Genomic DNA, 14,501 nt, shown 5'->3' with positions numbered 1-14,501 from the left:
GATAAATGAGGGTGTGGACACAATTAACAGAAGCTGCTGCACTATATAATCTAAACTAATACAATCTATACAACAACATGACGTTCATGGCTTCAAAATTTACCATTGATTTTTTTTTTAAGTGAAAATCACAAGCTTCACAAAGGCGGTATTTATTGCAGGGCTTTTGTACTGACTTGCCTTGTATTGCATTAAGATACTGTGGTTCAAAGTATGTTAGTGTATGTTCGCTATGTTTATTTGTGTGTGTGTTGTGTATCTGTTGGGTTTTCCTGCTAGTTGTGTGGTTTTATGTTAGCTCTGACTGTAAATGATTTAGTTTAGCTTTAGTGACAAACAGGTTTATAAATGAAACATCATCTGCAAACGGTGATTTGACTATAGATGCACGCACTGTCAAACACTACGCTCTCACAACCACATCTTATCATCCACAGTCACACATGACTGGAATAAAACAGAGGAACTGCAGACAGAGAGTTGCAATCGTAAAGAAACTGAAAACATGTTATCAATCAACACGTAGCAAAGAGTCTTTCTGCGATAGAGGATCAGAGCATAAAATGTGCACCTCTGCAGAGACTTGATATGACAGAAAACACACAATGGCAGTGAGAAACAAATGCTCAAGGGAGATCAGATGACAACACGAGCAGGAGGAGACGTCACATATAGCAGGTGAGGTGTTCCCCCTTGTGGAAAAACATCAACATCACAGTCAACACTTTGCTCGTGTTTCACTTACTTGTAAAACTTTCCAACAAATGGTTACTCTGCCATTTATCTCTAAATGTGACAGTTAAAAGATAACTTCCTCACAAAAGAGTTTGCTCAAGAAAAAACAATATGGTGTAATATAGTGTAGTAACTGTGAAAGCAGAAGCTTTTAGAACATAGACTTTATTCATTTCATATAAAAATGACACAAAAATTTAAAAAAAAAAAAAAAAAAAAAAGTTGAACAGGTGCTTCAGGTAATCTTCACAGGGACATGAGCTGGCCTGCGTCACAGACATGATCTCATGGGGAACACATCAAGGGTCGTCACACCTTTACATCACCACCTCGCTCGCTTCACATCTACTGCATATAGAGGCAGACCTGTACAGTAAACGACCAGCAGAGGACAGGGTAAGCCTGAGACAAACCTCAGGGTCTCTCTACGCTCCTCCATCTTTCCTGCCTCGCTCTGCTCCCTACGTCCCTGACTCCTCCTCACACTCCTCCTTTTTTCCCTTTTCTCCTCCATCTAGTTTTCCTTTTTTTTCAGTCTCCGTTCTGACCCTTCATGTCCCTGAGTCCTCCTTCTCTGATTGGTTCCAGACATGCCACTGAGCTCTTCTTGCCGACTCAACATTCCACAGCTGGAGACACACACACGCACACAGACAAACACACACACACACACACTTCCACACACACACACCTACTTACTCCCTCTCCTCTTCCCTTCCCCCTCTATCTTAGTCCAACTGGTGGAGCAAGAAAAAAAAAAAAAAAAAAAAAAAAAAAAACCTTTTTATTTTCTTCACTGCAGCTCAGTGAAACACCAAAAGCCTCAGACTGAAACAGCTCCAAAGCATTCCTCAGAGCAGGAAGACAGAAATGCTCTCAGAGAGGCAAGAGTTGAAGGAAAAAGAAAAATGTTTGAGTAGGAAAAATTAACCTTGAATGAAAATGTGAAATCTTGAAATGATTTTGAGAATGAAAAGAAGGAGAATTTATCTTACAAAAGAGTGAATTCACTTTTAAAACATTCTTTGGCTCTCATATATACAACGGTATCATTCACATGAGGGATGTTTTTTCTTTGTGGGGCAAAAGAGGTTCAACTGTTGGCAATTATCCCATAAAAGTAGGAAAGTTTCCAAATGTCTTTACCAGTCAGTCGTACTTAAAGCAAAACACATAGTGAAGCCTGCATCATTAAAAAGACAAAAAGACAGAAGAATATCCTAGTGATAACACACACAGAGAAGTGAACTGTGGTCCGTAAAAATGATGAATCAGACAAATATCAAATTACTAACCCTTTTTCACGGTGCATACAAAGACAATTACTGCCCTTAAAACATGCTGCATCAGCTCCAGATGGTGGCATGAAGAGCCAAAACAAACAAAAAGTAAGGAATCATGAGCAGGAATTGAGCTTTGTGGATAATTACTAAAGGCAAATGGACGACTAAGACTGAATTAGCTCAAGATAAAAGTAAAAAAGTGCCAAAATGTACACAGAGCCATGGAAGCTGAAAGTCTGATCATTTGATGACAACCTTCAGTCCTACTGTACCAAAAAGACAACGTAGTCTATTTAAAGACCAGCTTTCAAAGCTAAGTTCTACTTATATGTGCACAATTCTAGTGTACTGCCCTCAGACGGTTTGAGGTCACCACTGAAAATGGTCCCTGTCACCTTCCACACATTCACATTTGGACTTCTTCCTCCTCTGCTCGTCTGACAGCTGGTGCTGACGTGTCAGATGAGAAAAGAGGAGAGAGGCAGGCTCACAAAAAAACACACATGCATCATCAGTAACAAGTTCTCTACAGCTGCACAGATAATGGCAAATCAATGGAAATTACATTAACGCAGTGGAACAACAAACACACCTCAAGTTCAGGTAAATACTGTCGTGGCAAAAAAAAAAAAAAAAAAAATTACAAAATTGAAAAATGCATTTGGTCCTGAAGAAGACTGTGTGGATATTTAGATGACAAAGATGAATGGTTTTAGTTAGGAGTCAATCTGTTGCTGTTATAGTCATTGTTCTTGCTTTATAAGTCTTTCAATCAAAATGGAAAAAAGAAAGGAAATATACACTGTGCAAAAATTTACTTTGGCACCAGGGAAGACAGCGTGGAGTCATTTCATAAAACTGATTTTATGTCAAACTTTTCCAGATGCGATAAAACTAAACTCCCAGTGGATCCATTTATGGCCTTCATTAATGCTTTCGGATAAAAGCTTTATGTAGTGTAGGATCTGATTTGTCTAGAGAGAAAGAAAGTCCTACAACTGTGAAGTCTTGCAAAAGAGAGGTTTGAGAATCCGGGGCTTCATTTTAAAAAATTCAATTGACATCCGCTGTGCTCTACACAGCTCTTCAGCACTTCAAAAAAAACTTTTTTTTTTTGGTTTCATAAGAGACAACAAAAAAAACATAAATGTCACAATGTGTATCAGAGTCTGAGTCAGCACATTGTAATCAGCCTCTCCCGGGTCGAGTCCACTCCAGTCCTGGGTCGGTCGGTCGGTCCAGGGTGGCTCTGCTACTCTGGCTGCTCGTTCAGTTCCATGTCAGATACAAGGATGTTCTTCTCTGTCTGCTCAGCAAGGCTGGAGTTGGTGCGGCTGTAGCGGGCACCTTCATAGGACCCCCGGGACCCAACAGTTCGCCGACGATATAAGTAGATCACACCTACGATCAGCACCACCAGCACCAGGCCTGTCACCATTACGACAATCAGAGTGGGCAGGTGGTCTCCATCCACTAGGCAAAGATAGGAGATAGGATGTCAGAATAAGCATACTGTACTTTCAGATATATAGGTTACAACACACGGATCCATGATTATACTTACTGGTTACAGCCGCGGATTCAGTACCTGCAAATGGAAGAAAGGAAAACTATTAAAAAGGTACTACTTTAGTATTTAGCAATCATTATTAGTTTTAATTTGCAAATGATCCAAGCCACAACAGGATCATTTCTCAGGTTACTCCGCCTTGTCTACAAACTTGAAAAGTTTTTACAATCATTCTAGGGGTTTACGCTTAGAGTATATATACAGCAGTGGTAGGCAAAGGGCGGCACGTAACGAAAATATTTGCAGCCCTGAACAAAAGCTGAATTTTTTACCTTTTACAGATTGCATCCAATCATTTACATGACTCCTCATATATCATCAGTGGATAAGAATAAGGAAACACAAGGTTCATGTAATTTCCAATAAATATGATCTTGTAACATATTAAACTCACAAGATGTATGACACAGGTACATAACATAATTTGGTTTGTCAGACCAGAACAGATTTGTAAAAGCAGGCCACTGTGCACTGTGTGTGGATAAGATATCATAGATTTCTAGTCTTATAATGTAACAAAGAAGATATGTTTATGTATGAGTCATTTTATTTGCCAAATGATTATTAACATAAGCTGCTGTCACTTTGTTTGCGCTCACTTACTAACAGGAATCATGACATCTGCCCTCAGATACAACGCTAAAACAGTTTTATAAATATTATCCTTGAAACGTCGGCCCCCAATAAGCAGCAACTAGTATAGTTTATAGTTGTGAAACTGTTAAAGGACGTTGTCATCATCCAGGATATTTTTCAGCATTTAAACCTCGAAAACAGTTTAATTTGCTGTGGTCTTATTGCTGACTGGACCTGGTCCTGAAAATGATTACCCCTCAGTTTAAGCGGTTTTATGTGTGCTTACTGCGAGGCCGTTTGCAGATGACCCCGTGTGTGCGATTTCTGCAGGAGCCCGGCTTCCAGAGGCCACTGTTGCTCTGGATCCAGAAGCAGGAGTTCGGAGACAGAACAGAAAAGGCGACGTCATGTGTCTCCCAGTTGGTGTACGACATCTCTGTTTCCTTGCTCCACACTAGACCTCTACCTGCGGTGGGAACACAAGCGTAGCCTACATTCAGTGGAGCTTCAAACACACTCAAGCAGAAGTGTTTCATTAGTCTTATCTTGACTGCTTAATGCATTTCCAATATTGGATTTACTTCTTCCCATTAGCTTAAAGGTACCATATGCAGGATTTTCCTAAAAAAAAAAAACCCTTTGTATAGACTCATACAAAAGTAATCCCTCTCAATCATTACTTATGACCCACAAGAAGTGTGTCAGTGTATTTATCTGCAGAAACGCTGCCCTCTGCCTGTATTTTCTTCTTATTTTGATGTGTTTGGGACGCCGCAGCCTTTGGGCAGTGGGTGTGTAGCCCCCAGCCAATAACGGTGCACAGGGTGTGAGGTCATGACTGGTAGCGTAGCGACCAGGTTACATCACTGTCTCCGTCTCTCTCCTCTGCTCCACTCTGCTCTCCGTCTCTGTGTCATGGACTTATAAAGAGCTGCAGGTCTGCGTGTCTGCTTGACCGCTCACTCACTCTCTCTCGCTCACTCGGTAGGAGGGGCCTTCTAATGCTGTGTGTTTGCAAACATCAACTGACAAATCCTGCATAGTACACCTTTAATACACATATTTCAGGATATTTTAGTAATGCAAGTTTACATAAATTAACTTTTCCAAGACAATGCACCTTGCACTGTGTTATCACATTTATTTGACATCAGAGAAGCAGTTTTTAAGAGGTTTCCTCTCCTTAATTAATAGTTTCATTATTATTATATAAAAGAAGTCATAATCAAACAGGTAAAACTTTTCTTATCTGCAAGCAGAGTGTGATAATTTTAAAGTTAAATAAAAAAGCCTAAGTTAATAAGCTTGGATGTAAAAAAAAAAAAAAAAAGACTTTTGAAAAGCTGAAGGTTAGTAAGTCTGCTGCTGTAGAGAGAGCTGGAAGGGACTATCTGAGGCAACGTTACCGGACCTTTCACGCTGATGCCCAGCCAAGCTCCGTGTGCCTGTTCTGCAAAGCTCTGGATGTGTTCCCATACAAAGCCGTTCTCCGTCTCATCCAAGATAGAGAGAAGTTCAGCTCCCACTAGAAGAGAGAAAACGAAAGAAATAGACAGACACAGAGCAAAACAGACATGTGAATTGATTGTGAGGGTAAATTTAACAGTGATGCAGGCTCAATGAAACACTTCTAAATTTAGACATATTGATGCAATTTGTCAATTGTGTTTGCAGTGGAGAAGGTCAGAAGTGTTGCACTTAATTGACTTTCAATTCAATATCATGAGCTGTGCAGGCAGCCCAGCCAGAGTCTGAGTTAAGTCAGACTGGACTCTGAAACTCTTCCCTACCTTTCATACAGGATGTGCGTGCATCCTGCTGTAGTTTAAGATTTTGCAGGTTAAAGGCGTAACAGTGGTTTCTGAAAGACACCCATGCCCACTCTCCCAGAGAGTTGGGGCAATGGCCTGGGTACATCCACTGGTGACTCACAGGCTCTTCTGGCAGGGAGAAAAACATCAGGGATAAATACATTTGAATCTAATTTAATGAATAAATACTGGATTGATAGTTTTTACAAGATGTGCTGGTGTGATTTTACACACACATACCACTAATTTGACAGATAGCAGCCTCCAGTTTAGCATCACAGGGAGTCATAGTCCACTGCCCAGTAGTGGTCATGTGACCACATCCAGCCATCTGATTGGGCTCCCCATCTTTCCAGTTTGAATATGCCACATCCTCTTCACCCAGCCAGGTGAAGCTCCGTCCCTGCAAACATAAAAATAGGAAAAAGAAAAAAAAGTTGCAATTCAGGTCCAGGTTTCTTCAACCCTGTCAGTGACTCTAGTGTGACCCCATTGGAAAATTTTAATAAGGTACACTGTGATACTGTGACATGTTAAAAGGCTCACTCCGTAGTTGTAGAGAGCAACCCAGGCAGGCCGGTGCAGGTTGTTGATTAGCAGCGTGAGGTAAGCCTGCTGATAGGGATCCTTCACTGTAGCCAGGGTCCCATTCAAAGATTCGCAGAGGTGCAGAGCGCCGGTCCAGTCCAGGCGCTTCTCTACCACCCGGTATGTTACTCCACCCAGCACAATAGGCTTTGACAGGGAGGCAGGAATCAGGGCTGGGGCTGGAGGGATACTTGGGTCTGAAGAAACAGCAAAGATGATTTAAATCAACACATTTCTGTTTGTGTCGCAAATGTCCTGCATGTTTAAAGCGGACATTGTTGTAGTTAATATTGAATAACAGCACACCTTGCTCCCTTTGACAGATGAAGCCATTATTTTCCATCTCACAGGCTCGGGAAGCCCACATGCCAGTATTCTTCTGTGGGTTCCCGTGAATCATCACCACACAGTTCCCCTGGGAGGTGACAGTGAAATCATCAGAACAGGAACAGACCAAGGACAACACCATGAAATATGTGCTGATGGTGTGGTGAGTGTTGGAAGTACCGGGGTCCTGTTGTGGTGTGGTCCGCTGTTGTCGAGTGGCTCTCCGGGAGCCCAGTTGGTGTAGCTGAGCAGGCCAGGCTGGGCCCACTGGAAATGACCTTTAGAGTCTGAAGTCAGTCCCACCCAAAGTTCAGAACTGGTGTTGTGCAGCAGGGTGGTAACAAAGGCTGTGAGGAGGAGATTCGGTTGCATAAAAACGTGCATGTGTGTAGAGACTCTTATGAACAGTTATAAATATAGGGATTGGTAAATACAAATATGGGTATCTAAACCCCCTACCAGTCAATCCCTACAAACCTAAAATGACTGGATTCTCATAACATACCACATCCATTTGATGCTGCTTACAATGACAGATCATACAATTCTACCATTATGTACCAAAAAGTACACAATCTACATTCCACTGGAAAAGTAACTTCAAAAACTATAATTGGGTTTGTCCTCCACCACCTCCCTGCTTGTGACTTTATGTGGGCTGTATTCTGCTGTAATTACCTTGCTCCAAATGACTGGACACCACTGCCAGTACACCTCCCTGTGTCTCACATTTCACCTTGGCAGCAGACCATTTGACCCGGGATGACTGGTCAAACACTCTGAAACACTACAGAAACAGCAGATGGCATTGCACACATTAAAAACTTACTTGCTGTGCCTCACTGCCTCTTTAGTATACTTATTTGATGCATTCTAGACATCCTGCATCCCTTATAACGACATAATAATTGCATCTTAACGTGTTAGTTATCAGAGTTAGTTAGAGTTAGTTAAATCATAACCAGTATTGCTATGGAGCTGTAGATGTTGAACTCCTGGTATGTTGTAGCCTGCAGTGCTGTACCTTACGCTGATAAGAGGCCCATCCGTCAGGACAGCCTGATGGCGGGTGGGGTGACGATGGAGTTGGAGGAATGGTGCCTGTGACATTCACTCTCTTACAGATGTAGGGCAGGTCAGAGTGGCACTTCTGATCGGCCCACTCCGCTATTTGAGAGTAAAAAACACAAGCTCGTGTCTGTGTACCGCATTTGATTTAGTCTCTTGAGGTCTCTTATTCTGGCGGTTCTTACCTTTGCTGACGGACATTTGGACACATCTGCGATCACGGCTGAGCGGGTGCGGCTTCCCGAGAGCCCAGGACACATAATTGAGCACAGAGTGGTCGGACCAGCGGAAACGGCCGTCATTATCATAGGTGTGAAGCCCCAGCCACCAGCTGTCACCCTCCACCTTCATCTGAAGGTGAGAAAGAAACTGTGAAAAAGTGCGTCAGGGCCACAGGAATAATGCAGTCAGGGGTAGAGTTCAGTGATGCAGAGTTGGAAGATTATTAAGGATTACTGTAAATACACTAAAATTATAAGACACTGGCATTTACATCAGTTTATACAAGTAGGTTATGTTAAGCATGATGCAAGCTGATATAAAATAGCCATACAAAAAATACACAAAAGTTTCCAAGAAATATCAGATTCTCTAATTTGTACTAAAAGGTTATTTCCTTGCCTGGTAATACAATCCTGAACTTAACACCATAATTAGTGGCGACAGGTTTGTGCCTGTATTCTCATAGATTTGCAGTCCTAAAGCTGGTCTTCTTGCCAAAACACTAGTAATTCCTTGCATTTTTGTATTCAATAAACTTCAAATTAAGATGAACTTTTTGATAATATGTGCAGTGCCTTGCGTAAGGTGTTCGCCAGGAAAGCCTCTTCCTCAGCAGAGTGAACGGAGGCCAGCGAGGATCCAAACCAGGAGCAAATCCTCTGGGCCTGGTCCCAAGTGGTGCGGTGGTCAAAAAACTTGTAATCGGCCTCCTTGAAACCAATCCACTCTGGTGAATTCTTGCCTGATGGACGAGAGATAAAATGAGATGTAAAGATAGTCGTGAGACACAATAGGAAGGTTTTGAAATACACACTCAGAAGATAATATTAGTATGCTGAGTGGTAAAGTTGAAAAGCTGAGAAGATAATACTGACCTTCTGAGGCTTCTGTTTCCTTCTCAGCGCTACCTAAAAACACATGTGGGAAAAGTGTACCCATGAGATTTATAATATGAGAGACCCAAAATGCAAGGAAACAGAAAAAGGGAAAGAAATCTCTAAACAATAGTAGGCGGAAAAAGGAAATTCTAAAAATGAAAATAAATATGTGTCACATGAAATTGAATACAAAGAGCAGAAAGAATTATAGATAGCCAGTGCTAATGTACCAATCCAGTATAAACCTGTGCTATAGTACCTCTGGGGATCTTGCAGATCCAGTCTAACTCAGAGTCGCAGTGCATGGCCAGCCAGGTCATAGTGCTCAAGTCTGCTGCAGCACACTGCCGGATGTTGTAGTAGTAGCGGCCAAAGTTTTGGTACGTGACCTGAGACACAGGCAAAGAGTAAACAGATTTTGTTTCAAGCATTTTTTGAATCAATCAGCACAGTGGCACAAAGTTAGGTTGTAACTTTTTAGAGCAGGTATCACTGTCACTCACAGCCAGTCCGTCACTCCACTTCCAGCTGCCATTGTCCATGGGGTTCCTGCGGTTCAGTCCAATCCAAAACCAGTGCTGCTCATGGTCCTCTGAATTCCTGTGGGCCAGATCATTATCATCATCAGCATCATCATTGTCATCATCATCACAGCTGCTGAAAGGTGTACACTCACCCGAATTCCTCATGGAGGACTTGCATAACAAAGAGCTCCTCCTCAGGGCTGCTGATGCTCAGCAGGTTGGCTCCGTGATTCCTGCAGAACAGGTGAGCCTGCAGCCAGCTCAGCCTCTGCTCCAGCTGAGAGAAATGAAACACCTGCACACAGGTGATAAAGATGTAATAACAGTCCAATTAGCAATGCAATACTGATGTAAAGCAAGTTGTACCAGCAGTACTATTACTTCCTCTTACTGTTAATATTAAGAATTGGAGAACTGAAAGTTGGGACTAAGTGCCAGAGTCTTAGTGCTGTTTGTTTATTTGTCTGATGAAACTTTACAGCAGTTTTGCTCAGTCCATCAGGTTAAAATATTTAACACTGATGCACTGAAAAGATTTAGCTTGTTTGATCAAATGCTCTATATACACTACAGCAGCCATTCTCAACCAGTGGGCTGTGGCCCACAGCTGGGCCTCAGAGCGCCATCTAGTGGGCCGCGGAAGCAGTGGTACTGCTAAATGGTTAAAAAAAATTAGTTATTTTTATATCTAAATGTGCTAAAGAATTCACACAAATAAAAAAAAACAAATTAAAACAAATTAAAATGCATAATTTCAATGACAAGTTATGAATATCCAATCATGACGCATCATTAAGTAGAGACAATTGCCACTGTTAGCTAGCTAGCTAGCTTTCTCTGTGGATCCTGCTTCAGAAGACATGTCTCTATCCACTATTTTGGAAAATGAGCTGATGGAACTATCAGCAGACAGCAGCCTGAAGCTTCAGTTCACACAAGTTGACCTCGCTTCATTCTAAATACTGGCTGCCAGTCAATATCCCTCTCTGTCAAAACAGGCAATCAAATTTCTTTTGCTTTTCAGCACCACGTATTTATGTGAGTCAGGGGTTTCCATTGTGACTCTCACAAAATCCCAAGGCACAGAACAAACTGAAAGCGACTTTGAATGCTACTCTGCACGTCAGCCTCTCACCCATCCGACCACGACTTGATCTCATATTTCCCAGAAGCAAGCCGGAGCATCTCACTGAGGGTAAGCAGAATATTTATTTTGGTCATTACAGCTTACAGGGGCATAATAAATATTTACAGCTCAGTTTTTTTTGTCATGTTACTTTTTTTTTTCTTTCATTTATTTGGGAAGGTGGTCCTCTGAATTTTTTTTAACAATCAGAAGTGGAACTTAAGTTACAAAAGGTTGAGAAGCCCTGCTCTACAATACATAAGCTTATAAAAATTAAGGTTCCTAAAATCCTAAACTCTATTGGACGAAATCATATCAATGTCTCTGTTCTGGATGAAATGTAATTTTAATATTATTATTATCAGACTTGGAAATCATAAAGCTACATTATTTTTCACTGTTGAAAGAATTTAAAGTTGTGTTCCTAACTCACTTTGAAAACATTATTCATCCCAATTTGTGAAAAGTGATCATATCTTCATCTGCAGATGTGTCTGCCTCACGACGAGAAAAAGGTAATAAACTATTTGAACATTAGCCAGGGGATTTTAGTCCATCAGTGAGAGTTTTTTTTTTTTATGAGCAAACTGAAGGATTAAGTGTGCCTTTATGGGTTTAGAAAGATGTCCTACTTCTTTAACTAAATAAAACATTAAAAAAAACAATTAAATAGTCTGAAAAATGTATTGTAAGAGAGCTGAAAACATGGCTCTTAGGTCATGATGAGTTGACAGACGGAGATATGCAGGGCTGCAGTGTAACGATAACCAAAATCTGACTAAAATTAAAACACATTTCCAGCAAGCATATGTGTATTGATGGTGTGAAACATTGCTGGTTGAACCTTGTAACAGTAGCGTAGGTCACTCTTGCTCTTCCAGCCACTGGGACAGGAGCCGCTGAGGCTCGGGGTGGGCTGAGGGGCGGGGGGCTCGGGGCTGCCCTGGTTCTGACGGCAGATGTATTTCGCTTGCGATGACGCACACTCCTTCACCTCCCACAGACCTGTTGCGATGCCCGTCGCCATGGAGACGCAGCCGCCGCTGACATTGACTGAAATAGATACGGGGTGAAAGAGGCTGCACTGATGAAACGTGTAGAAACAGGGGAACGATGTAGAGCAAAGAAATGTGTAGGAAAAGACAGTTATGAGTGATGTATTCTGCATTTAAATTTCCTCAAAACAAGAACAACCACAGCTCTGAAGCTCTAAAGTGATCCAACTGGTCACCAAATCTGACCCAGTGAATCAAATTTTAAGAAATGGTGTGTACACCAGTAGAGGGTGGTGAAGGGGAATGATTTTTTTTCATTGTACAGATATCCCAAAAATATATTCAGATGCCCTCATACTTGTATTTGTGAGCTTTTGTTTTTCTTAGGGTATGAATTTCCACACATCATTATATAGTATATGTCAATACTCACTATATCGCATAGAAAAACTCTATTCCAAAGGCTCTTCTAAAAATTCATAGTAAAGTCACAGGCTGAGCAGCTTTAAAGAGAACAAAGAGGACTCAGGCTCAACCTCAGGTGTTGGATTTTGCAAGGTGATGATTAATACGAGAACAGATGTGAGTACTGATATGTATCAATACTAGGAATGTCATCATGTGACAAAAATGTACAGACAAAGTTTAAAATGGTCCTTTCGTCAGCCAAGCCTACTAAAGCAACTATGATCTGTGCAGAGTTCAGACAGTTCATATCTTTGGATCTATCAGTGAGCCAGACAACTCGCCCACAACTGTTTTTTTGACTCCATCTGCAGGTCTGGTTTAGAAATTATGGATATTATGAATCCAAAATCCTTGATAGCCTGGATTTTACAATGAGCGTTCTTCCCTGTTTGCTGCTTCATCCCTTTGCTGCTGCAATGGCAGTTTGTTAGAAGAAAAAACTACGACATGGTCTACAGTTTCCTCAACAAACAGGTCCAATTTAATACATTAAATTATCATCAGCACATATGATAATATGCTGGTTTTGTCTGCTGCTTTCTTACATAAGCAAACTCACAGCTAATCAAAGCTGTTTTGATGTAGTTCAGGATCTTTATTCTGGCCAAAGAAAAAACACCTGGGATCAATCCTGTTCCCTCACTGTGGATTAAATCCAAGTTTGTCTCTGATTCATGATGGACTTCATGTTTTTTTGCACGGTTGAAAATCTCTAGCAATAGATTAGCTGAAACTTTAATGATCCCCTAAGGGAAGTGAAGTCATCACAGCAAAAGGGATAAAGATGTGAACAAGCAGTGGGTAGCGAAGATGTTGTGACAACCAAAAAAACAATAGTACACAAGGCAAATACTAAAAGACACGGACTGAATCAATTAGTCAATTAACAGAATATTAATTGGCAACTGTTAAGGAATTTTGCACCATGTATGAAATGCCCCCTAGACAAGCAGACAGTGAAGGACAGACAGCTGTTTTCTTCCCGGTTGAGCCGACCTGGTTTTATGATCTTTGCCATGGAGACAGTGCAAAAGTAAACAATCTTATAGCAATGTTGTGACTGGGGACAAGGTCGCCTGAGCACTGCCTGAATAACTGAGAGTGGTTCTGCTCTTTGCCTTCAGATTTGCTGTGGCATTTCACTGGGTTTACACCGACACTTTGAATTGTAGCTGCTGTCTCCTCGGTCGATTAAGTTTGTGTTTGTCAATAAATCTTTTGGCATAGGACATCAATATCTCCTAGAGTTTTCTGAATTGACGAGCTCAAGATTCCTATAATAAATTGGCATCACGAACAGTATCTCAGCAGAAAAACAGACTGGTAAGTGCAATTTGTTTTTTTGCCTCGCCATGTCTGGGTCTGTCTGAGATCAAAGAAACTCTGTGTATTTTTCTGCAATTTGGCTGTGAGCATCTCAGGCCTGGACACGGTCAGGGTTCAGTGTCTGAGGACAGTGTCCTGGCTGAACTCACTGAGAGCATTGCTCGGGACAAATGTGCCATGCAAACCTCTCAGTGGATGTTCAAATTCATGTCAAAATTGATAAGTATTAAAAATTGAGCAGAAAAGAGAGGAATCTAGTGGAATAAATTTGCTTTAACTCAATGTGTTTTAATCTTACACAGATTTTGTAGGAGTAAATTAGGTTAAGTGCTGAGGTCAGTGGTTAGTGGATTTGAGAAAAAACTGCGGTTTGTGTTTTTGAACCCCCACAGTGCCACAAAGGGTGTTTTTTTTTTTTTTTTCCGGGTCAGCGTCAGGTTGCGCCTGACACAGATAAGACCCACAGTGGTTAAACCCGTGGGAAGACATTCTGGGGTAAACTGAAAGAGGCTTATTTCGGTTAATCAAGACCGGCGGTGAGTCTATCTCCGTTGGGAAAAGAAAGCTTTTGTTATGCTTACGGCTTCAGAGACCTAGGTGGTAATTTATAGGTTGTGTACACAAGGCAAAATACTTTCTGAGTTTCCGCTTATTAGGTCTCAGACTGCCACCACTGAAGTAAAAAAGGAATAAGAAGAGGGTGGAGATCTTGGATGCTGCAACGGGAATTATTGATATTGTCTGCAAGCAAGTTTTATCTACGTGTGTGTTTGCATATTTAGTCTGCATGTTTGGCTCTAATGCATTAATGTGAATGCAAATATGAGTAAATTCAGTCCACATCAGGGAGTAACCCTGAATTAGTGGATAATTCACCAAAGGATGCTGAAACTACAGCAGGAATAAAATCAGAGTAAAAGTTACAGTACAGTGTGAGTCTAGTGCAGCTGTAATCTGGGAGGAAGAAAAAGGAGATAAGAAGAGCACAAAGAGGTTTCTTTCTC

The 14,501-nt window shown here is 41.3% G+C and overlaps 1 protein-coding gene across 1 annotated transcript in view; it reads right to left on the bottom strand.

Moving 5' to 3' along the window:
- Nucleotides 1-912: 912 nt before the first annotated feature.
- Nucleotides 913-14,501, bottom strand: part of mrc2 (mannose receptor, C type 2) — a 35,096-nt gene continuing 21,507 nt past the window's right edge. Inside the window, exons 12-29 of the mRNA XM_044332099.1 lie at nt 11,553-11,761; nt 9,735-9,877; nt 9,562-9,658; nt 9,318-9,447; nt 9,056-9,088; nt 8,756-8,922; nt 8,144-8,309; nt 7,915-8,057; nt 7,569-7,677; nt 7,071-7,237; nt 6,870-6,978; nt 6,522-6,760; nt 6,216-6,378; nt 5,955-6,104; nt 5,576-5,689; nt 4,451-4,630; nt 3,583-3,606; nt 913-3,491 (exon numbers count right to left, since the gene is read on the bottom strand). Of these exons, the coding sequence (XP_044188034.1) occupies nt 3,271-3,491; nt 3,583-3,606; nt 4,451-4,630; nt 5,576-5,689; nt 5,955-6,104; nt 6,216-6,378; nt 6,522-6,760; nt 6,870-6,978; nt 7,071-7,237; nt 7,569-7,677; nt 7,915-8,057; nt 8,144-8,309; nt 8,756-8,922; nt 9,056-9,088; nt 9,318-9,447; nt 9,562-9,658; nt 9,735-9,877; nt 11,553-11,761 (2,564 nt within the window). The 3' untranslated portion in view covers nt 913-3,270. The remainder of the gene's footprint in view (nt 3,492-3,582; nt 3,607-4,450; nt 4,631-5,575; nt 5,690-5,954; nt 6,105-6,215; nt 6,379-6,521; nt 6,761-6,869; nt 6,979-7,070; nt 7,238-7,568; nt 7,678-7,914; nt 8,058-8,143; nt 8,310-8,755; nt 8,923-9,055; nt 9,089-9,317; nt 9,448-9,561; nt 9,659-9,734; nt 9,878-11,552; nt 11,762-14,501) is intronic.

This window comes from Thunnus albacares, chromosome 17 (genome assembly GCF_914725855.1).
Source record: "Thunnus albacares chromosome 17, fThuAlb1.1, whole genome shotgun sequence".
In the NCBI taxonomy this organism is placed as follows: Eukaryota; Metazoa; Chordata; class Actinopteri; order Scombriformes; family Scombridae; genus Thunnus; species Thunnus albacares.
Note: the sequence above shows the minus strand (reverse complement) of the source record. Positions and strands in the feature narration are given on the sequence as shown.